Source organism: Ambystoma mexicanum, chromosome 7q (genome assembly GCF_040938575.1).
Source record: "Ambystoma mexicanum isolate Mex_15411 chromosome 7q, UKY_AmexF1_1, whole genome shotgun sequence".
In the NCBI taxonomy this organism is placed as follows: domain Eukaryota; kingdom Metazoa; phylum Chordata; class Amphibia; order Caudata; family Ambystomatidae; genus Ambystoma; species Ambystoma mexicanum.
Genome location: NC_090941.1, coordinates 290,903,148 through 290,925,589, shown reverse-complemented (window position 1 = coordinate 290,925,589; position 22,442 = coordinate 290,903,148). Strand labels below are relative to the sequence as shown.

The window sequence follows — 22,442 nt, the reverse complement described above, 5'->3', positions numbered from 1 at the left end:
GATGCTCTGAACCCACTGAAGGGATTGTTATTTTGCATGGGAGTAGAGGTCATGTTTTCGCCTGAATGAAGGGACGGCAACATATTTGAAGGTATGCTGCGGCATTTTCATAATTTTTGGATACTTTATTTGGTGTTTGGTACTTGTATTTTGTCCTAGATAGCTCATGATGTGATGCATTTCCATTATTCATTTTTAGTACTTGGACTGGAATGACAGTTGCGGTAAGACTACTTTCTGTTACTCACAGTGACTTGGTATCTTAAGTAGTGGTTATTAGTCAGCACGGGTCTTCTTTACGCACATATACAACGCATGTTGATATTTGACCCATTCTTATAGGTCCATTGAGCCAAGCACCTCTGGTGGTAATTCCTACTTGGTTTACTTTGTTGTTTTCTTTGCACAGGGCCTACTTATAACCTATAATTGAGGAATGGATAACTCTAATCCCTATCTTGGTATAATCATTCTTCGTGTACAACACACTTGTAATTAAACCCGTTCACTCTGGGCTGGTTTAATTGGGACTTTGTGATTTTTGTGTTCAATTTATTATGATCTTAATTTATGTATACATATATTTTTTTATACTTTTTCTCTTGATTCATTCTATGGCTTTGACCATCGTTCATTTGAACCCGCCTCTCCTACAACTGGTATGTGGTATCTGTTCTGTTTGTGTCATTGATCACTAATGCTCATGCAATTCATTATTTTATTGTGTTTTTCATGTCATATTTTTTCCTGGAATTGGACAACTATTTGTCTTTTTCTTTATCTTTCATTTTCAATTGTGTCTCGTCATAATGTGAAAATATTTGTAATGTGGGACTTATACAGCGTTGAGGACGACCCGTAGGTCGAAACACGTGTCGGCTGTCCAAACCATGAATAAAACACACTCTTCTTAAAGCAAACACATGTGATTTGAAGAGATCTTTCAATCAAGATATATATATATAAAAATTCTTTGGACTGTTTTCATAACGTATTGTGTTAACAAGAGCGCGTGGTCCCTACCCACAACCCATAATTCTGTACGATCGTAAGTCCCTCTGTTTTTAGGGGGAGATTCGGGGGGAGTCCACAAAAAGCTAGACTGATCCATGATGTTCTGGTGGTGATAGTCATTGTTCTGCGCCTGCTCCTCGTCCCAGTCCTTGTCCATGATGGTCTACGAGAGGATATCTAGCCAATATATGTAAAAAATTACAGAGTTGTAAATTTCAGAGTGCACCATAATACTGAAAAACACTGCAAAAATGTAATTAAAGGGTAGCGGCGTAAAGAGGTTCAAATGGGTCGGGTGACGGTAAAAAGAAACAGGGGGCTTGGGGGGGGCGCGATTGAATTTACCACTAATTGTGGTCGGTAAGATCATATATAACCTACGAGAGTAGTTTCTATTCGCCCTCGTCTCAGTACTAATGGGAGGGGTAGAAGGACGAACAGAGGGGTAGATGAAAAGAAACTGGGCTATAAGGAAGCACTATTAGGGTTGGGGTAAGGGTCAAAATACTATGTTCTCCCTCTGTGTCCTCCCTGTACCTCAGAGGGGGATCCTCCGCTCAGTACCATCCCCAGGGGGGGCTATCGGGTAGCAGACTCCCTCCCCCCGGCCTCATAAGAAGGGTCACTCCCCCCACCCCTCGGGAGAAGGTACAACACCGCAGGATTCATCATAAAGCGCTTTATGAATATGAATAAAATAAAACACTGATGGGGTTCAACTTGCCTACTGTGGATAGAAAAACAAGCATGCTAAGGCTTTAAAGTTCCGGGGCACCAGTGGTCCAGGGATGAATATCTGTTTCTAAATCATCAATCAGTCCCACGCGTCTGGGTCCCCAGAAGGGATCCGAACAGATTGGAAACCCAAGTCAATTACAAACCACCTTGTCCAATTTTGGCAGGCTTATCTCTGCAAGATTGTGGATCGTTGGTTAGTTGCAACACAGCGAAAATACAATTATTACCCAATGATAAAAAGGGACTGTACAGTCAAGGTTGTATACAAATATCTACTTTATGATATGGCATTTGTAACGCACCTATACACAAGTGTTTCAAGGCACAACATTATTATTATCACAACAGACAGTTCTAGCCCAGCAAGAAATACAACCAATTGTCAAATCCATAGTCATCCTGTCGCAATTTTGACATTCTTGATATATAAAAACAGAGCCCTTTTTGGGTCCAGTCTAGGAAACCTCTCCTAAAGGAATGCAGAGGACAGTTTCCAAGAAGGAAAAGGGATGCACTCTGGTTCCCGACATGTGGGTAGTCGGTATAATAATGAATCGCAATAGTTCAAGGGTACTTGGGTTTCAACACAAAGGAAGCAACGGGTCGTAAAATCTCACTAGGGGCCTTCGGAGAAGGACCAGGGGGAAAGAACCACAATGTACCTTGTGCTTGTAGATGTTCTTTGTGCCCGACAGCGTCAAGTCGCTTCCACGAGTTGCAGCTTCTGCAACAGAGTTTAAGAAGGGAGACAGCTGAGGATATCAGGCGGCAGGCAGTTTGGCGAGCGTGGCTGGACGGATGGTAGCAGGCTGGCCTACACAGCAGCTCAGGAATCCTCAACGGTTCTGAAGCACTGTTCAAGGTGTTTGGACGGCTTTAGCGACTGCAGCGTAACAGTCAGCGGTGCAGTCGGTTGCAGCTCGACTGGCTCAAAAATGTCCTTTAAGGAGGATGTCAGTAGATGCTTGTCAATGCACTCCTAGCTTCTTCACTGGGCTTGTGTTGCCCTTTAAGGCGGACCGCCCAAAGCTGAGGAGAGTGTTGCAGGAAGCTGCCTTGTACTTGGTTCAAAGACTCTCTGAATCTGATTGCTGCAGAGCCTAGCAGGGCACACTGTGTGCTGTCTGGGTACTGGTTGTGGAGCTGCTGGAGGCTGTGCTGAATTCAGTATCTCCCTCTGTTCCCTGGGAGACGTTTACGGGAGGGATCTTGCTTCCCTCTTGGGAGTTCCTGGCCTTCCTTCAGTGGCGGAGGATGTAAGGCAGACTGTACCTTCAGCCAGGGTCCCAATGAGTTTTCATGTTACTCCTTGCGTAGTCTTCAGATGATCTGCCCAAAAGAGGGGCTCATCCCTCTTTTAAAGCCAAATGTGCCACACTGATTGGTGTAGGCTAAGCCTACCTTAATGAACCAATCCTGGGTCCCCACCAAAAATCTCCTGTATGCATGAGGTCATAACCAGAGTGCTTTGCAACCGAAAAGGTAAAAGGGTGAAAACATGAAATACTAAGTCCCACCCATTGTCCTGTCTGTTGTGGATCAAAGGGTCACTCAGGTTAATTGAGCTCTCTGCGTTACCTGATTAAAGCGGCAGGTCTCTCTTGAAGCTGTTGCAAGTCAAGACTTTCTGGCTTCTGAAAAACCACATTCTTGTACCTTCAGAATGTGGTTCCTTCTGCAGGGATGACTACTGTAAACAGCTGTCCCGGCCATGAGCGTTCACTGTCCTTGATACAGGGAGGCAGGAGCTGGCTGCAGGTTGACACAAATGCATATCAAAAGGTTGTTGGGGTTTCCTGTCTCCTTTGTTAGCCTCTGCAGCCAGGCCCCATGTGTGCTTGTTTGAATTAAACTCTGATTAGCATTGTTAGGCAAAGTTTGTATGCAGTACCCTTTGGGACCATTACACACAACTAGGACTACAGGTGTAAGCAAACCAACCTTTGGTATAAGTCTGTACTACACAGTTTTGGTAGCAGAGCTGAGCTGAGCAGCCAGGCTTATCTCAAAAGGGGAATGTGAGCAGTAATGATGTTACACAGAGGTCTACAATCACAAGTATTCAAGTAAACTCTTACACTCAAGGTTTCTTTGATGAATACTTATTAATGTATTTATCTGTCAGTTATAAAACATTAATTAGAAGGAGACAATACAATCATACACAAATATACTTCAATACTATTCAGAATACTTTTCAAGAGGAGTAAAAGGCAAAGAACATGAAAGGTTCCAATTATTCGTAGACGGTGCATATACTTTGAGTTCACCAGAAGAGTCAATTCAATTCAATAGGCTAAGCCAAAGTCAATGGGCTAAATAGGATAAAGCGGTTCTGGTAAGTAAACAGTAAAGTTTCTGCACAAGTTCTTGGAAGTAGTTTGTAAAAAGAAGAATCATATGTTGGGTCACAAGCTGATTATGCCTGCGAGTTGTAAAGGTTTCAAGCACTTTCACTGCGAGAGGGAAGTATTCTCAGTCTCGTTTCACAGTACCTTTCAATGAAGACAAAGATTCAGCCGATGTTCCTGGCAATTCCTTCAGATCTCGCTGTTCCTGTGCCTCAGTCGTGGGGACAAGAGGGAGGACATCGGGGGACTCCTGCACTGCACTGGGACTGGTCAAAAAAGCCGGCAAAGGCAAACTTCAATTCCGGTGGCTGTAAGTAGCACACACAAGCTGGTGTCCCTCTCCCTGGTTATACGGTTTCCTGCAGCACTCCGAGGAAGATGCAACTAGATCCTAGATCCTAGATAGGTATCCAGGTGGTTTACTGTTGAATTGATTGGTCCGACCATCTCAAAGGGAGAAGTCGTCCTTGCAGGGCTTCTCTGTTGATGTGAACTTGGCGATTCGGACCTATAGCAGGGCTCCACCGGGCAAACCAACGGTCCAGTAGTTGCAGCAGCCGTCCTCTTCAAGCTCGTCTTCGGTTCTTTCGTTCCAGTGGTCAACTCTGCCTTCCAAGCCAAGAGACTCACCTTTTATTCCGTTCTCTCCTTTTCATTCCAGCCTAGCTGTCACTCACCCAGCAGGGTGGCTGTCCTTGCCGGACAAGTCAGCCAGCCAATCACCACAGAGTGAATTTGGGTCTCCTAGGAGACTAAGCACAGGGAGTTTCGGGCACCTCCCTCACTTCCTGCCCACCCAAGGCACTCGGACGACAGAGGCAGTCTTCACTTCTGAAGCCTGCCAAAGGCAAATGAACAAAGAGACCAAACCTGGTTTGGCGCGCAGAGCAAAACTCTAGAAGGACCTTTCCACAAACAAATGACGAAAAAAGAAGACTGGGACCTGTTTTTACAGAGGGGGCTCAGACGCCATCTTGAAAAACATGGCTCCTGCGATTTAACGCTCCCGGTGCTCGCGGTAGGGAAAAACCCTGGTAGTTTGTTGTAAAACTACTGCCACCAGCCATTCTGAGAGGCAAGGGTAGCATTTGACTGCTACCTGAGTATCTAGACACAGGGGATACTAAGTAACCCCTCCAGCACTCTATTGCTGGGTCTAGGAATTTAAAAGACTAGTAAAGTCAATTTCACGTTACTTACTCTGGGAAACAGTCGTTTATCCCAGGCTGTTTCCACCGGTCTATGTGTATGAGGTGCAGTGAGCATAGGGAAATGCGCGTGGATTAGCCCCACACATTTTCCAGAGTTTGAACTACCATCCTTCAATTTCTTTAAAATACATTTATTTTAAAAAACAGGCACGCACACAACCACCGTGCGGGTGGTCGAATTCCTCACAGAAGCTGCATAAGAAGTGTTCATGGCAAGAGATTATGTAAACCTCCAGACTTGCCTACTGTGGATAAAAGACAAGCATGCTAAAGCTCTAAAGTTCTGGGGCACCAGTGGTCCAGGGATGTTTGATTGCCTTCTTCAGTCTTTATCCCACAGATAGTTAAAAATGGAATAAAGAAAGTGCCAGAGTCCATTAAATAGATTCCCTATAGCAAACCACTGTGGGAAATACCATGCACTTCTGAGGTGGTCTCGGATGCGCGCACAGTCTCAAACTCTCTCCTTACAAAACCTGAGAATTAAGAGGAGGACCGTTTGCTTTAGTTGAAGAATCTCAGATGTCATGATTAATATGGGGAAGCCATGCTTCAACAAGATGATACTGACCACCCTAACTCATCATCCGAGTCGTGTCCAGCACATCATTTCATTTGCTAGATGGGGCTTTGGATCAGGAAATTCCGGTCTAAACAGGCGACACGCAAACTGAAAGATCAAGAGATCAATGCCCTTACCCTGCATAAGACAAGACCAACTGCAAAACTAACCTTGAAATGTAACCTTAATTATCAAAATCCGGCAAGGAGACAAAAAAGGGGGGGTCTAGACAGAGCCTGGACGTCATGTCCAGATGCACTTCGGGATATTTAAGGCCCTTTAAGAAAGATTTCAGGACTCAGGAAATAGCCAGACTTCCCCTTCTCCGCTGGACAGATCATCATTGGGGGGGGTGGGTCGGGGGGGCTTCAACATGCTGAATAGTTAGGGAATGGCAATGAAGCAAGTCTTGGAACCAGGAGTACAAATTTCAAGTGGCAAGTTACTAGCAATGTATAAAGTAAATTCTTTACATGCACATAACACCCATTTTGCTGGTCGCCAAGAGACAGGTATTGCTCGTTAGTGAGAGTGTAAATTGAGGCATGATAGGAGTGTTTCAAAGGATTGCCAAAATAAACTTGATTCCAGATTTAGAGAGAGTTGGATCAAATCCGGGCCCTCGAGACAAAGGGCTTCATTTTGGAAACCCCTTCATTAAGAAAACCCAAACAAATGACCCTTATTTTGGACCAATTTCTCCAAAAGGTTTTTTCACTAACCACCAAGTCGGTATCACTCTTCTACTTGTTTGTCCTCAACCCTTTACTTCAAAGATTTCAACAAACAAAGATCAAACCACCTAGGAATGGACCACTCTACCTCCCCCCCTCCCTACCCCCCAAGCAGATGGGGACAAAGGCGACCAAACAGAACCACTTCTAACTAAAAAACAAAAACCAGGTAAACTCCCCAGTTCCTTCTCCATTGCTCACATCACACGAGTGCAAGGATTTCTTATTTTTTTTTCCAGACAGACTGCCACAAATGCCCCATCTCCTCCAAGGGCAATATTTTGTATAACAAAGTGTTCGATCAACAATAAAATTCTGAACACTAGAGTGCATGTCCATCCCCATCACCGAAGGTTTCTCGATTTACTCTGGCAGGCCCAGATATTGTGGTCACCAAGCTCCTAGAGCAGGTGATGGCAGATTCCAAGGACTTACAAGCATATAGAAATAGAAATATCATTGCAACACGGCGAAAGCTCGCAGGCATCAGACAAAACAACTTCATGGTTCAGTACAGAGATCACACACCCCTCCGCCCCCCCCCAACCCACCCCACCCCTCACCTCACCTCCATCCCACCCCAAGAGAACAAAGCAATCTTTATTCTCCTGGACTTCTAGATATAAATAATCTGAGGAAAAACTCCCTGGGAGATGGTTTAAGTTACTTACCTGTCATTATTGTTCTCCAGCATGGGGTCTGGCATGGATTCACAGGATCACAAATAACTAATACATAGCAGTACAATATTACTCAACCACAGGAGGTGGCAAGGCACAACAGAAGAAATTACACTTAGCCTTGGAACAGACTCACCTCAGGCAAACAGGTCGCGTAGCACTGCTTGGCAGACTCTGGACTCCTCCCTTTAATCTGTTGACGCTGTAGAATTTCGTGAAGGTGCGAGTAGACCTCCACGTAGCAGCCCTGCAGATGTCGAGCAGGGGTACACCAATGAACGCCATTGTCGCAATGATCGCTCTGGTGGAGTGGGCTCTCTGACAGCCGGGCAGCAGACACTTAGCCAACCTATAAAACTGCACGAAGCAGCCGGAGAGCCATCTTGGAAGCCTTGGACAAGGCCTTCCCATCGTTCACAGGACCAAAGTTCACGAACAGCTGAGAAGTCCCCCGAAAACTCTCTGTGCGTATAATGTAGAACTTCAGGGCATGAGCAAGATCCAGTGAGGTGACGAAGGTTTCGGGGAAAAAAATTAAAAAATTTAATGAAAAACACACAGGTAAAACCAAAGGCTCATTGAGGTGAAACTCTGGCATAACCTTTGGCATGAAGGAGGGGTGCGTACATAGCACCACCTTCGATTTGTGGAAAGTCGGGTATGGTTGTTTGCAGGATAGGGCCTGTAACTCATCTACCCTTCTGGTAGAGGTGATGGCCACCAGAAAAGCAGTTTTCTATGAGAGAAACTTGACCCGGGACTGATGCAGAGGCTCAAAGAGGCACCCCTCCACACCCATGAGCCTCCTCAGAACCATGTCGAGTTCCCACGCCGGGGCAGGAGCCTTCACCGGTGGGAAAGATCTGAAAATTCCTTTGAGAAACTCTGTGAGGAGCCGGTGGGAACAAAGGGAAGATCTTCCTAGTGAACTGGTGTAGCAAGTCTTAGCCGCCAGATGTACCTTGATTGAGGCATGCGCCAGTCCGGCCTTGGCCAAGGACAGCAAGTACAGAATCGGTGGAGCCATGGCCCTCAAAGGGGGGGGGGGGTCATCTTCTGTGACCAGCAACACACAGTGAACGCTTCCACTTGTGACTGAGCGCTTCAAGGTCAAAGACGCCCTCGCTTTGGCGAGGACCTCCCTGCAGTCTGCTGGGAACTCATATCCTTCAAACTCTAGGGCTGCAGGAGCCAAGCCCTCAACATTCCTGGGTAGTGATGCAGAATTGCGCCTCCTTCCTTGGTGAGAAGATACAGAACCACTGGCAGCTTGACCGGAGGCGACGCCAACAGTTGATAAGGTCCGGGTACCAAATCTGCCTCGGCCACGCCGGGGCGATGAGTATCATCCTGCATTGACACCTTCCGATTGCGTTGATGACTCGTAGCAGGAGAGGCAATGGAGGAAACGCGTACAAAAACAGTCCTTCCCACAGGAAGGATAACGCGTCCCTCAGGCGTCTCGTTGGTGGAATCTGCTGGCAAAGGTCTGGCATTTGGAGTTGCTGCCATCACAAAAAGATCAATCTGAGGCCTGTCCCACTTGAAGATGTGCGCCACCTGATCCTGCCAAAGTTACCACTCGTGGTAGGAGCGCAATTCCCTGCGGAGAGAGTCTGCAATGGTGTTCTGGACTCCCGTTAGGTGAAGTAGGATGAGGAAAATCCCTTGTCTGACAGACCAGCGCCACAAGTCCTGCGCTTCCTTGGAGAGCGTCGGAGATAGAGTGCTCCGCCCCCCGCTTCCTGATGGAGAACATGGTGGTGATGGTGTCCGTGAAGATCCTCACCACCTTGCCCTTCAGAGAACGAAGGAACAACTTGAAGGCCCAGAACACTGCCTGTACCTCCAGGATGTTGATCTGGAGATCCTTCTCCTCCAGCAGCCACAGGCCTCTGGCATGCAAACGTCTGGTGTGGGCTCCCAAGCCTTCCAGGGAAGGGGCCGTGGTGACCGTCTCCTGGTATTGGTGGGGGGGGGGGTTTTGAAGCCCAGTGCTCTGGGCGATGTTGGAGCAGAAGCCCCACCAGCCTATCGCCTGAAGGCACTCGTCAAGAGGGCTCTTGTCTGTGAAGCTTCCGGACACATGTATCCAGCGAGCGTCCAGGAACTCCTGAAGGGGTCGCATTTGTAACCTGCAGAGCCAGATGAGGTAGATGCAGGTTGACATCATGCCCAGCAATGACTTGATGGCCCGCACTGTAGCTGTCTTCGTCGACAGTCGCTGCACCTTCCCTTGAATGGTTGCTACTCTCTCGTCCAAGGGCGGCGCCAGGCAAGACACCATATTGAGCCTGTCGCCTAGGAACAGCGCATTCTGCGATGGTATTAATCAGCACTTTGGATAGTTGATAGAGAATCCCAGATCTGTCAGTAGGTGGATGGTCGCCTCAGTGCATCTGACAGCCAGATCCCGCGAGCGCTGCGAATGAGCCAGTCGTCCCGGTACAGTATACATTTATGCCCCGTGTCAGGCATTTTGTGACCACGCTGGTGCCGACTTCAAGCCGAAAAGTAGAGTCTTAAACTGGTAGTGCTGTCCCTGCACTCTAAACGCGGAAACTTCTGATGTTTCTTGTGAATGAGGACGTGGAAGTAGGTGTCCTCCAGGTCCAACGACGTCAAGAAGTCTCCTTTTCCCAGCTGCCGACCACGTGCAGCAACGTGACCATCCTGAACTTCAGACGTCTCAGGTCTAGGATGGGCCTCTAGCCTCCTGTCTTCTTTATGAAAGTATCTGAATAGACTCTGGAGCCCTGGAGCGGTTGGGGAACTAGCTCTAGCGCCCCTTTCCGTAGCAGGGCCTGTACCTCTTCCGGGAGCTGAGGGATGTGCTGCTCCCAACGGGTAACCGGAGGGATCCACGGACACCTGCGCTGAAACTCCAGGGTGTGCCCCTGGGCGAGATTATCCAGCACCCATCTGTCGGTGGTGATCATCTTCCACTCGCTAATGAACTTAGTCAGCACCCCCTCCCCATTCCCCCAGACATCCAGGCCGGTCCAGGCCTGCTTCAGCGCCCTGCCCTGCCCTGCGGGTGGCGCTGTCCTCTGCTACCGTAGGCCTTGGAATGGCCTCTGTAGGCTTCCTGAGATGTGGATCTGGAAGGCTGACGGTCCGATGTGGAGAAACCATTGGAAGACCTGCTCGACTTTCCTCTGGAGGAGTGAAAAGAAGAGCAGTGCTGCTGGAGAGTGCCAAGGGAACGGGTCATCCATATACGCTTTGATGGCCTGGAGGGACTCGTAGACGACCTTCCAGAATAAATGTTCACCGAAGGGTATCCCCAGCACCTTCGCTTGGACCCCTGGCGGAAATGTATGGCCTTCATCCAGCCTTGGCAACAAAGACAGACACTGTGTTCCCCATCTGCCGGAACTCAGTGTCTGTGACGTCCAACTCCACTGTGATGGCGTGATCAGACACTACTTCCTCTTCCTGGAAGAAATTGATTGCCTACATTCTCTCATCGTCTGGGAGGAACTCCAGAATAGGCCCCAGCTTGTACCACAGAGCCCCATCATACCTGGCTAGGATCGCCAGTGCATTGGCCACCCCGATAGTGGACGCAGCGGCTCCAAATCACCTTCTTTCCCCATGGTGTCCATCCTCTTTCCCTCACTGCCCGGAGGGACCGAAGACGACCGGTTAGCCGACCGTTACCTCGTGGCCGCCGTGACCACCGAATCCGGCAATGGCTGCGACCTCAGGCAGCTGGGTGCGAAGTCCGGCACCTGATACTTTTCCAGCCTATCCCGTTTGCCTGGAGCCATGCAAGGGTTCTTCATGAGGGCCAGGCCCTCTTCCCCAAATGTTGTCCAGAAGTGGTACCACCATGACAGTCTCTCTTGGCCTTGCGCCTCTGGTACAAGTAGCCCTCCTTCAGGCACAAGCTGGAATAGCTCGGAGGCTCTAGAGATCATGGAGTGGAACGATCCCACCACATCCGTGGGGGACACCCTATGTGGAACATCCAAATGTGGAGACTCGCCGTCCGCTGCAACTTTATCCTGGTCGTCACGCTGCAACTTTATCCTGGTCGTCATCTGTTGTTGTGGCCGTATAGGTCCCCGTACCAGTGTCTGGGTCTGCTGGGGAAGAGGGTCCCCGACGTGGAGGTTGAAATGGGGGTATCAGATGACACTTCTTCACTGGAGTCTGATGGGGGACCAGCAGAGCCAGGTCCGGGGGCGGCATCCTCTGGATCTCTGACACCAAGGTGTGGAGGGTCAATACAAAGTCCAAGGAAACGTCCTTCGGCTGAGATGGCAGGACCGGAAAAACTAGGCCCTGCGCCTTCAACGTCCTCGTGGACCATGGTCTGTTGGTCTTAGTTGTCCGTGGACGAGACCTACATGGTGTGGGCCACGGCCTGGGAGGGCTGTTATGGGGCCTCCTTGCTCCCCCCCCCCTTTTCACCCCCTCAGTGTCTCGAACCAGAGCCTGAGCCGGTTTCCCCCCTTCTGGCGTGCCAGCAGATTTTGCCAAAGTCAATGCGACGGTGTCGCTCCTTTGGGGTAGGGATAACCTCTGCGCTGCAGGGGCTACCTTCGCAGGGTCAGCACCCTTAGCCGTCGTGGTAGTAGCAGTCGTCGATGACAAAGTCTCAGCATGTGCTGATTGAGCCGGCTTGGACTGTTCAGATTTCTCCTCCGTCCGCAGCCTCTCAGATTTCTCACGTAGCTTAGCCGGGGTAGATGCTTCCTTTTCGAGGAGGAGCTCGATTGTCAGCCTGCAATGGAGGCAGAAGGTGATGCCGATCGCACCCTATCCACCTTGGGACCCATTTCCGCGGCGAACCCGATGGACTCTCTGTTCTCGGCCTTGTCTTGGACCCCCCCACCCCCCGGATGAGGTGCCCTCGCGGACGGGTCGGCCCTTTGTGAGGCATGATCCTGCATGGAGCATAGGCCAGAGGCCTTGGCGTTTAGCCACGCTGCCAGTCTACTGTCCCTCGTTGTGTCTTGAGAACCCGAGGCATATCTCGCACTCCACCTCCTTGTGGTCCGGGTGCAGGCAGGCAGATAAATTGCAGGTGCTTGTCTTCTACAAAAACATTACGTAGCTCGCATTTGGTGTAGGGGCTGAAGAGGGACCTTCCCTCCTTCTCCTCCATCACAGTCAGAGGGCGCGAAGTAGGCCTGATGGCCTTCTAGAATCTTTGACGATCTTTTCCCTTGAGGGGCACTGAGATTCACTGACAACGGGTCCCCGCTATCAGCATATTGCGAAGATCGCAGACAGGCTCCTGCCGGGCAAAAATGGTAGCTCGGAGAGCAAACATTGAGGACTCCCAACACTGAAGCGTGCGGTAGAATTCTCTGGAGATGGCTGCCAGAGGAGGGGATTAGGGAGAGGACCGTCGATGGATGGGGCAGTATGGCCCAAAGGACAGGGATTGGTTTGAAAGGACAAACACAGTTTGTAAGGGAGAGTGAAACTTTTTCTTTCACCGAGTATTCCCAGCCTGACGACAAAGAACATTCATGAGCATTTGAATCCATGCCAGACATCAAGCTGAAGAAAATGGAGTTCCCGGGCTTTATAACAGACACTAGAAATAAGGTCTATACACTGGAAAACATTGGGGAAACTGTCAGAATTAATTCTTTGAGAAATATACATGTTAAGTAGGCCTATTCCTCAACAATGCAGTCCACATCGTCATGACCTTCCACAAGTCTTGCAAAGTGTAATCGCATTACATCTTCGCAGATTGGTTTTGTATTCTGAGTAAGTCCCTCTTACTCAGGAGAGTCAGAACTAATCGGCTGGCTTCAACATACGGGCACCTTGAACGGCAAAGCAATTAGGCACGGTTATAGAATCAGCCAGAAAACAAATTGGATGGAGGTGTTTGAGGAGATCCCTTATTTACGGGGAAATGGTCCCCTTGAAAAGAAATTCTTTCACATAAAAAGGTTTGCAAAGCCGAGCAGCATCTTTTGTGATTAAGAGCCTGGCCATGGACTTATCACACACTTGAATCAGGTTTGAAATAAACATCACAGACAGCTAGCGATTGAGTAAAACCCCAAGATTCCGGCCAGCAATTACTTTCTTGCTCATCATATCTGCCTTTGTGGTTATTGCAGACAGGACACTCTACGTCAAGGACTCCATGGACTGGTAGTTACACAAGGATATTTGCTTCAAGACTGAAGAAAGCTCTTTAGTTTGAAACTGGATCCTCAAGCCATAACCAATGTTTGCCTTAAGAATTGGCACAACCAAGATGTGTGGGACTTTCAACGAGAGACAATCTTCAAATGAAGAGCAAATGGTTGTAAATGATTTTACTTCAACAGCTAGGAAATTAAACATCTACCTTTAAAGCAAAGAATTGTATGATTTAGGATTTAAATGTGTTACCAAGGACAGGTGTATAGTAAAAAAAAAAGAAGAAATAAAAAATGAACTTGGATCGTCTATTGAGCATAACAATTATTCAATGCTTCATATAGCACTTTGTGCCATAATCCTTCTGATTGTAAATGTTATACTAATAATATTAATAAGGTATTAGGACCGAATTTATTGGCACTTCCTGCCATCTACCCCAAATAGATTAAGGGCTGAGGCAGCTCCTGGCTTGATTTAATTACACACTGCAGGCTGACGCCATGTTTGAGGCAAGTGATCAACTTGCTGGACTATCTTCTAGGCCTTCTAGGGTATGATGAATCCAGAGGGCAGTTTCATTTTTTTAACAGCTTCCTACACAAAGAAATGTTTTTGCGCCTCAAAATGAAGAGGAACATGTTCCACTTAACTAACCCTTACAGTTTCACAAGTTGGGGAGGAACTATAAGCCACATTTGAGTCAAAGGTTATTGCTAATATTAGCAAAGTAATATTTGCAATTGCAATAGTTGGGCTTATGCAGAAATGAGGAGAGGAATATACTCCGATAGCCTGCTTGCAGCTCGGAAACATTTCACAGCAATAGATGCCGTGCGTCGACCTTGTGTCCCTCAACAGCCTCTGTCCTCTCGAGAGTAAGTAATGTGTTCTTCTAGTTGATTGTGTCCTTCCACATATTCCTCATCTTTAATAGACTACCATAGCAGTGCCTTGAAGGAGGTGAAAAATTGAAGATAGCCTTGATCTCAGCACCCACCTCTCCCCTTAAATAAATGGTAATTAGTACCAGCTTAAGTAGACATTTAAATATACACAAAGCACACTGCACGCATGATAAACTAAACACGTTGCTGTCTGGTTCACATGCAGATATTCAGAGGGAAACATTATTTATATGGTATGAGGAATGCTTAGAAAAGCAGAACAGTTTGAAGCCAAAAAACGAAAACCAGTCCTTCTGGGGGGAAACCTCTGAATTTGAGGTACTAAAACACCCCAGACAAGACATTCACTACACTGGCTCATGATGCAGCTTCAAGAGGCATGGCTTTAAATTGGCATAATTGATTTCTTCAAAGGGAGAAGATTGAGATTCAGGTATGCGATATCTCTGAAGAGAGGATTCATGAACATGTGGGATACCCTAAAAAAGTGACATGTGTGGGTCCCCTAGCTGGCCCTATTGGAGAACAATTATAAGAGAAATGAGTTGACTGAGTTTTAAAACTCTGATACTTGAAGGCAAAAAATTGCCACTTTATTTTGGCAAATACTTTTTGTCCCAAAATGTGACGATTGTGAGGGTTGATTTTTGGGACACAAACTCACATCGCTCACAATTGATTTTGCTGGCAAGGGCTGATGGGAGATTTAGACCAAAACATTCACCGAGCTAAAGGTTGCAGAACCCTTCAACAGAGTAGGACGATAGAACGCTTTGCTTTACCAGATATACCATTCACCAGATATACCATAAAGGTTGCTAAGCATATAGAGTGTGGGTGAGAGGGGGCAGAATCAGAACCGTCACCCAAAGCAATCAGGAGGTGCTTGGATATACTCTTTAAGCAACTTTATTTATTGATTGCGGTACACGTCACAATCATACAAACAATCATGTCGTAGATAAATCTCAAAACCTTATATTCCATTTAATACATTTTACAGTTCCAATGCAGTTCCAGACCTAGTGGGACTGTCAGACACCAACTCACACAGGTATACTCTGAATGGGGCCCAAATGTCCTTGGGTCTGCTTGTTCTTGGGAGTGTCATCACAAATTGCTCCTCACACTCATTAACGTAATTTTAATTCCTTGAAATAATGATTTACGCTTGGTGCGTGTGGGCTTTTCCAGTTCTGAAGTATACACTTAGCCACTGCGCATGATACATTAAACAGTCTTCTGGTTACCTCTGCCATCTTTCCAATGTCTCCAAACAGATATTTCTGGGGTGTGAGGTACCTGTGTTATCCTTTGTAATATTTCGCCACCTTCCCCCAGAACTAATAAATGTGTGGGCACCCCCAGCACATGTGAAATGAGTCAGCACACTTGTTCCCACATTTCTGGCAACTGGTGGAATAGTTTTCTGTAAATTTAGCAACTTTTACAGGAGTGTAATGCAGTTTGTTCAACACTTTGAACTGTATCAGGCGGAGGCCTGAGTTAATAGACACCTTCTTGGTCAATTCACAGTATCTCTACCACTTCTTGTCCTCTATAGTTAATCCCAGGTCTTTCTCCCAGGAAGTTAATCATATTTAGTGTAGTAGGTGTGTGTTCCTGCGTTATGTACAGTTTGGAGACACTAGTACCCGATGGATAGGATAATGACAAAGCATTTGTGCATTGGGGGGGGAATCATCAGGAAACAGTGGCCATCTCCTTGAAGGCCAGCCGCATACAATGGTACTGCAGCACCTGCAGCTGGTTCCCCCCCACTAAGGTCCTAAAGTCCTCCAAGGTGACAAATTTACCATTTGGGTACATGTCCCACATCCTAAACTCCCCCATCTGGGTCCCAAATTCTTTGTATATCTGTATCGAATGATGGTGCAATGCCGGGAAAGCTCCAGAGGGGACCGTCCGCGTAGTATGGCATCTCCAATTGGAGTCTTTTATAGATTTTGGACCAAGCACGCACCTTTGTACTCACTGGGTCAAACGTGCATTCATCTTTATGTTTGTTTTAAATAGAATGGATCTTAGATCCGTTGGTCTTACAGCGTGCTTCTCTATATGTACATGTGGTGTGGTATCCAAGGGGGTCATACCAATATCTGGCAAACTGAGACTGCGCCGCTAGATAGTATAGCTCGAAGTCCGGAGCTGACCATGGCTTCCTTATCATAAGGCTCAACCATTTTCTCCCACTTCATTCTGGACGCCCCCCCATTCCACACAAATTCCACAGCCAGGGATCTAAGTTTATCAAGGAACTTTCTGCCAGGCCACATCGGTATGTTAGTGAATATGTATATTAATTTTGGCAGGACCACCATTTTCAGGACTGCAACCCGGCCCATCAGCGATATGGGGAGCTTAGCCCATAGCTGGAGCTTGGTCGATATTGTGTTTAGTAGCGGCTCATGATTATCTGCATACAGGGAAGAATTGTCTTTGGACACGACTATCCCCAGGTGTCTTATTTTCTCGGATGACCATTGTAAACTTTGGGTGTTAGTTGGACGTCTAGTAGCTAGGGTTAGGGGGAAGATTTCAGATTTAGAATTGTTAGTTTTTATAGCCCGAGTGTTCGGCAAATTCATGTATGGCTTGCATTGCAGGACCCAGATGTAGGTCGGGCTCTCGGATATACAGCAGTGTTATCGTCAGCATATAACGATATCGATTGGATCAATCCAGCCATTCTGATACGTCTGACCCTGATGTTCCCTGATGGTTGCTGCAACTGGTTCTATGGTGAGAGCAAACAGTATTGGGGAGAATGGACACCCCTGCCTAGTGCCCCTGCCCAGTGCAAACCAGTGAGACAATGTACTGTTAGTTAGTACCCTGGCCCCTGGGTTAGAATATAGTAGCTTGACACATTTTAAAAAGTATGGGCCTATTCCAAATTTCGAGCACCGCAAACAGGAAGGTCCATGACACGGAGTCGAATGCCTTTTCGGCATCTAGGGACACAACCACAGCCTGTGCTTCCGGTTTAATCTGGGCCATGACCCAAAATAGTCTCCACAAATTCAGTGCTGTTGACCTCATCGGGATGAATCCACATTGGTCTGCGTGGACCAGTATTGTCATATTTGGTAGAGGTCTTGTGGCTAACACTTTAGCAAATATTTTGCCATTGCAATTTATTAAGGAAAGGGGCCTGTATGAGGACATATCATGGGGTAATCGACTAGGTTTCAAGAGTACGGCTTCCCTCAGACACCGGCAGGGTTCCTAGTTCTCGGCTTCCCTCAGACACCGGCAGGGTTCCTAGTTCTATCGCCTCCTCCCACACCCATAGTAGTATTGGGGCTAGTTCCGTGTTCAGCTCCTTGTATAGCTCCACTCTCAGCCCGTTTGACCCCGTCGCCTTTCCACCAGCTAATGATTTTATAGCTTTGGTGATTTCTTCTAATGTCAGGGGTTGGTCTAATGCTAGTTTATTTTCTATTGAAAGTTTCGGGAGAGTTATATTTTCTAGATAGTCTACCATTTCACTGGTCGATTTCGAGTCATGATTCAAGTACAACTCTGCATATAAATTTGCAAACTCGTTATTGATTCCTTCCTCACTTGTGATCACGGTACCGTCACTAGCGACGATGTTGGAAATCGGCGCATGGTGTCGCTCAGCCTTTAATAGGTTCGCCAAGGAGCGACCTGCTCTATTCCCTTCGCCACATCGGCATGCCCTAAGAGGGGCCGCCATGTACAGAAGTTCCCCGTTTGCCAGCTTATTGAATTCCTGTACGTTACTATTAATGTCCCCTAGTATCTTGGCCTCGTGTGTGGCAGTATACAGTGATTCCGATTCGCCCAAGCACTTCTCAATCCCCGCCAATTCAGGTATTGACCGACTTCAGTAGGCCTGTGGATTTAGAAATTAAGATCCCTCTTACCCAAACCTTAAAGGTTTCCCATATGGTTGCACTCTTGTCAACTAACCCACTGTTGGTTTTAAGGAAAAATTCTACCTCGATCTGCAGAGCGTCTGCAACTGATGGGTCCTTGAGAATCTCTGGTGGCATTCTCCATCTTCTTACCAGGGTTTTTACTTCACTAAAGGTCATTTCTAAAGATATTGGGGAATGGTCTGATAGGGTACGGGGATGTATCTCATAATTGTTCATTTTGGTCATAAGGGTAGTGGATACCAACCAATAGTCTATGCGGGATTCGGTGTCATGTACAGTGGAATAGAAGGAGTATTGCCTTGTTTGTGGGTGCAATGTCCTCCAGGCGTCCACCATAGACATTTGTGATAGGATGTGTGATATCGTAGCGGCTGCTTTAATAGGAGCTCGGTTTTTGGTAGTCGAGCGATCCAGAGAGACATCAAGAATGGTGTTGAAGTTACCCCTCACACTATTTGCTCGTCCCCCCAAGGGTCTATTTCATGTACAACATTTGTGTAGAAGTCGGGATCATCAATGTTGGGACCATATGTATTTACAAGCACAATCTCCTTTCCAGCTATATTACCCCACACTATTACATACCGCCCTTGTGGGTCAATTTTATTCTTCTCGAATCGGAAACCTATGAAGGGGTGCACTAGTGTGAGGACTCCTCTTGCCCGAGTCGAGTATTCAGTATAATATCTTTGTTGCCTCCAGCTCCGAAGGATCTCTGTTTACCTTCCGGAGCGCATGTGTTTCTTGTAGCATGATAATTTGGGGGTGATGTCTAGTAATACATGTCCCCACCTTCCTTGACTTAGCTTGATTGTTGAGGCCTCGGACATTCCATGTGAGGAGTTTTATCCGCAGCCCATTAACCTTTGCCCTGGTGTCTGCCATGTCTATGTTGTGCTATAGCTTCATTCATTTCTATGATCTGCAAGCATGTACTGTGTGCAGCAGTGTGACCACAAGTTTTAACATATTGGACCCCTTCAACTGGGTCCAAAAAAAACCAACTTCCCACCTCCCCCCTATACAGCTTAACAGAGCGTGTCACTCTCTGTTGCAATATCCAAACTCGATAATGCTGCACCATAACTCTCAAAACCCTTCCAGTGGGCATCCCCTTAACCAGTGGAACTTTCCTGAGGGTCACTTGTTGCAACCACTTGGTCGCCCTCAACAGAGGCTCACTTCCCAGTTATCCATAAGCATTCATCGGGACCTACCATTTTAACGTGCATTCAGTTAGTACTAAAAGAAAAGGATATATTGCACAACTAGTCCATCCGCAGAGTCTTGTCTCTCTGCTCCAGGGCTTGGTCTGCTGCTCGGTCTCAGGGGTATGGGGGGGGGGGGTTTAGAGGGATGAGGCCTCGACATATGCCATAGCCTCAGTCGGATTCTTAAAGAAATGAGCTCTGCCCCCATATTGTATCCTCATTTTTGCCAGGAAAATTAAGGCGTAGGGCACATTGCGCATTCAGAGCTGCTTCTTCACTGGTTCATAGGACCTTCTTTGTCCTTGGATAGTGGTTGAAAAGTCTGGGTATACAGGTATTCAGTTTTCCTCGTGTTGCAGTGTTCCTTTTTCTCTGGATAGTCATAGGATCGTATCTCTATCCCTATAGTTAAGGAGGCAAGCTATTATAGTGCGGGGTGGCGCGCCTGGCTTCGGGGGTGGTGCTAGGGTTCAGTGGGCTCTCTCAACAAGGGAGTTGTCCGAAAAAGGAGTCTGCTCCTAGGAGGGTTTTCAAAAGGTTTTCCACATGTGTTTCCATAGGGCATTTACAGAACGACTCCGAGACTCCAACTATCTGGATGTTGTTTCTCCTTGACTTTGATTCCAAATCTTCGCACTTGTTTTGAGTTTTGTGTAGTTCGGATTTGAGCTGTGCTAGGTCGCGGCTATGTTGGAAAATCGTATCTTCATTCGTGCTTATCCTATTTTCGGCCTCCGTAATGCATGTACTTTCTTTTTCAACCCGTGCTTTCAGGGAACCGATGGTCGCCACTATGTTGTCCAATTTTATGTTGATTGCAAGGAATCCATTTTGCACAAGCGTCGCTAGGCGGTCTTCCCTCGGATCTATCGGTTCCTCTACCTGGCTGTCCGACGCATTTGATGCGGCGTTGGTCAGCCCAAGGGGCTGGGAGCTGGCAAAGGAGTCCATCAGGCCTGTTTTTTTCCCACCTGTGCCCTTCTCGTGGCGGCCCATGTAGTGTGATAAGTCACTGCGGAGTGGACTGTGTTCTCCCACGTACTCGTATCAGGTGAGGTTCCCTTTTTGAAGAGGGGGTATGTCACACTGATATGCCCTTTGCATGGAATGTGCACCACCAGTCTTCTTGGGATCTTCCCTCGTTATATTCAGCGCCCCCCTACTCGCTGCTGCACCACTGTATCAATGTAGCTGGTACATGTGTGAGTTCTGAATAAGTGCACCCTTGTGCGTTCTGCCGTTCGTAATACGGCATGGTGCTTGAGCGGGAAGGCGCCTATAAACTGTTCTGGAGCAAACAGATGGTGTATGTTAACAGTTTACAGTCCCATTGTGGTTGTTTACTGTTAGGTTGCTTAGGTTTCTTCCAATATTAATGTGTAATCAGCCGCCTTAATTAAGCTTCCTCGGGCTATGGTAATGGAGTCCTCTTGCCCTTTTATTTCCCAGTTGCTGCCCGTGCCACTTCACCTTTCCCACCTTTACTTCACAATAGCAGTTTTTACAGTACCAGGCACGTTCCCCTTTATATTTGTGATGGCAGGAGCCCTCGCGTCTCGCTTCACTTAACTGTGTCCCTTTGATGTCACCCCTTGGCTCATCCCGCGTGTAGGAGCTTCTGTGCTCCGAGTCCTTTTTCACTGCAGCTCACGGATTGATGTCCCCTCCGCGTAGCATGGAGCCGCGAGGGTCTTACCTGCGTAGGCAGCTGCAGTAATCTGGGACGGCAGGCACTCGTGTCTCCCCGCTGCCGAGTACACAGCACCACGTACAGATCCGCACCAGCCCGATTTGGACCGCAGCTCGGAGCAGGGAGTTGCGCGCATGCCACAGTCATGGCCGCTCCCTGCTCTCGCCGCCCGTGGGTCTGCTATTCTCCTCTGCCGGGCCGCACACCGCTGATGTATCACTCCGGGGGCAGGGGGGACAGCCACCTGCAGTTCGCCTGCTTTCTTATGAGATCCCAATGCTTGGCTGTGGCTACTCCGCCCCTCCCCCACACGGCCCTCCTCCAGCCTCTGTCCTCGGCTCACCAGGGAGTTGCTATGGGGCTGCAGGTCTGAGTTTCGGGGGAGATCTCTCCTCGATTCTCCCGCGGATTCACCCGATCTTTCTAGTGTCTATTCCTCAAAGCTTCCTGTTGCTGATTTTGTACACATATAGTGTCTGGAGATAGACCCTGTAAGGATTCATTCAAGAAGGATTTTTTCCTCGGGCCGGAGCTCCCTCTTCAGGCGGGCATTCACTATGTGCGCAACAGCGCCCCCCGCTCTTCACTGTTTTAATATACACCAAAAGGGCATGCAAAGTATTAACCATTAGCAAATAAGCATTGCGACTGGAAACAAGACAAACTTGCCCGATGTGAATAAATCAACATCATCATTGGATAGTAGTGCAAACACAAAGTAGGCATGATTTTTGGCAAATCCCACTTTTGATAACAGTGAAATAAGTGAATAAAGACAATCCATAATGGGCATAGTTTGATTAGAGAGTGCATATGGACATCATATTTCCTCTCAAGCGTAAAGGTGTGAACTATTTCGAGTTGCAATAGTATACTGTGCCCTTACCTATAATCTCTTTACAGGGATTCTCAAGTGTAATAGGAACTCGGCAAGCAGGGCACTGATTATTGTTCCTCAGCCAAACTTCGATACAAACTGAACAGAAGACGTGGTAGTTGACACAGATGACTGGCTGGCGTACCTTTTGAGAAAAAGAAAAAAACGGTTTACCATTGCCACATGAATGTGAAGGACAATATTCATGTGTGTGCCATTATTAGTTCTGCATTTCTATTTTATGTATTTATTTTTTTAATATACATGCAGCTGAATGTCTTTGTATATACACAACATTAAAAGAACAAAGACAGTTACAACATTTATTACAACAGATATTGTGCTGCAAGATTTAAGTCTAAAATAGAGTAAAAAGACGTCACTTTAGGAACTTCAAGAAGAGCTTAGTTCTCAAAG

At 47.3% G+C, this 22,442-nt stretch overlaps 1 protein-coding gene across 2 annotated transcripts in view; it reads right to left on the bottom strand.

Moving 5' to 3' along the window:
* Window positions 1-22,442, bottom strand: part of OBI1 (ORC ubiquitin ligase 1) — a 292,444-nt gene that overhangs the window by 232,844 nt on the left and 37,158 nt on the right. Inside the window, exon 2 of one of the 2 annotated variants that reach the window (XM_069639353.1) lies at window positions 22,035-22,170. In XM_069639353.1, coding sequence (XP_069495454.1) covers window positions 22,035-22,170 — 136 coding nt within the window. Of the gene's footprint in view, window positions 1-22,034; window positions 22,171-22,442 lie in introns of those variants that run through there. The other variant, XM_069639354.1, reaches the window with a different exon arrangement.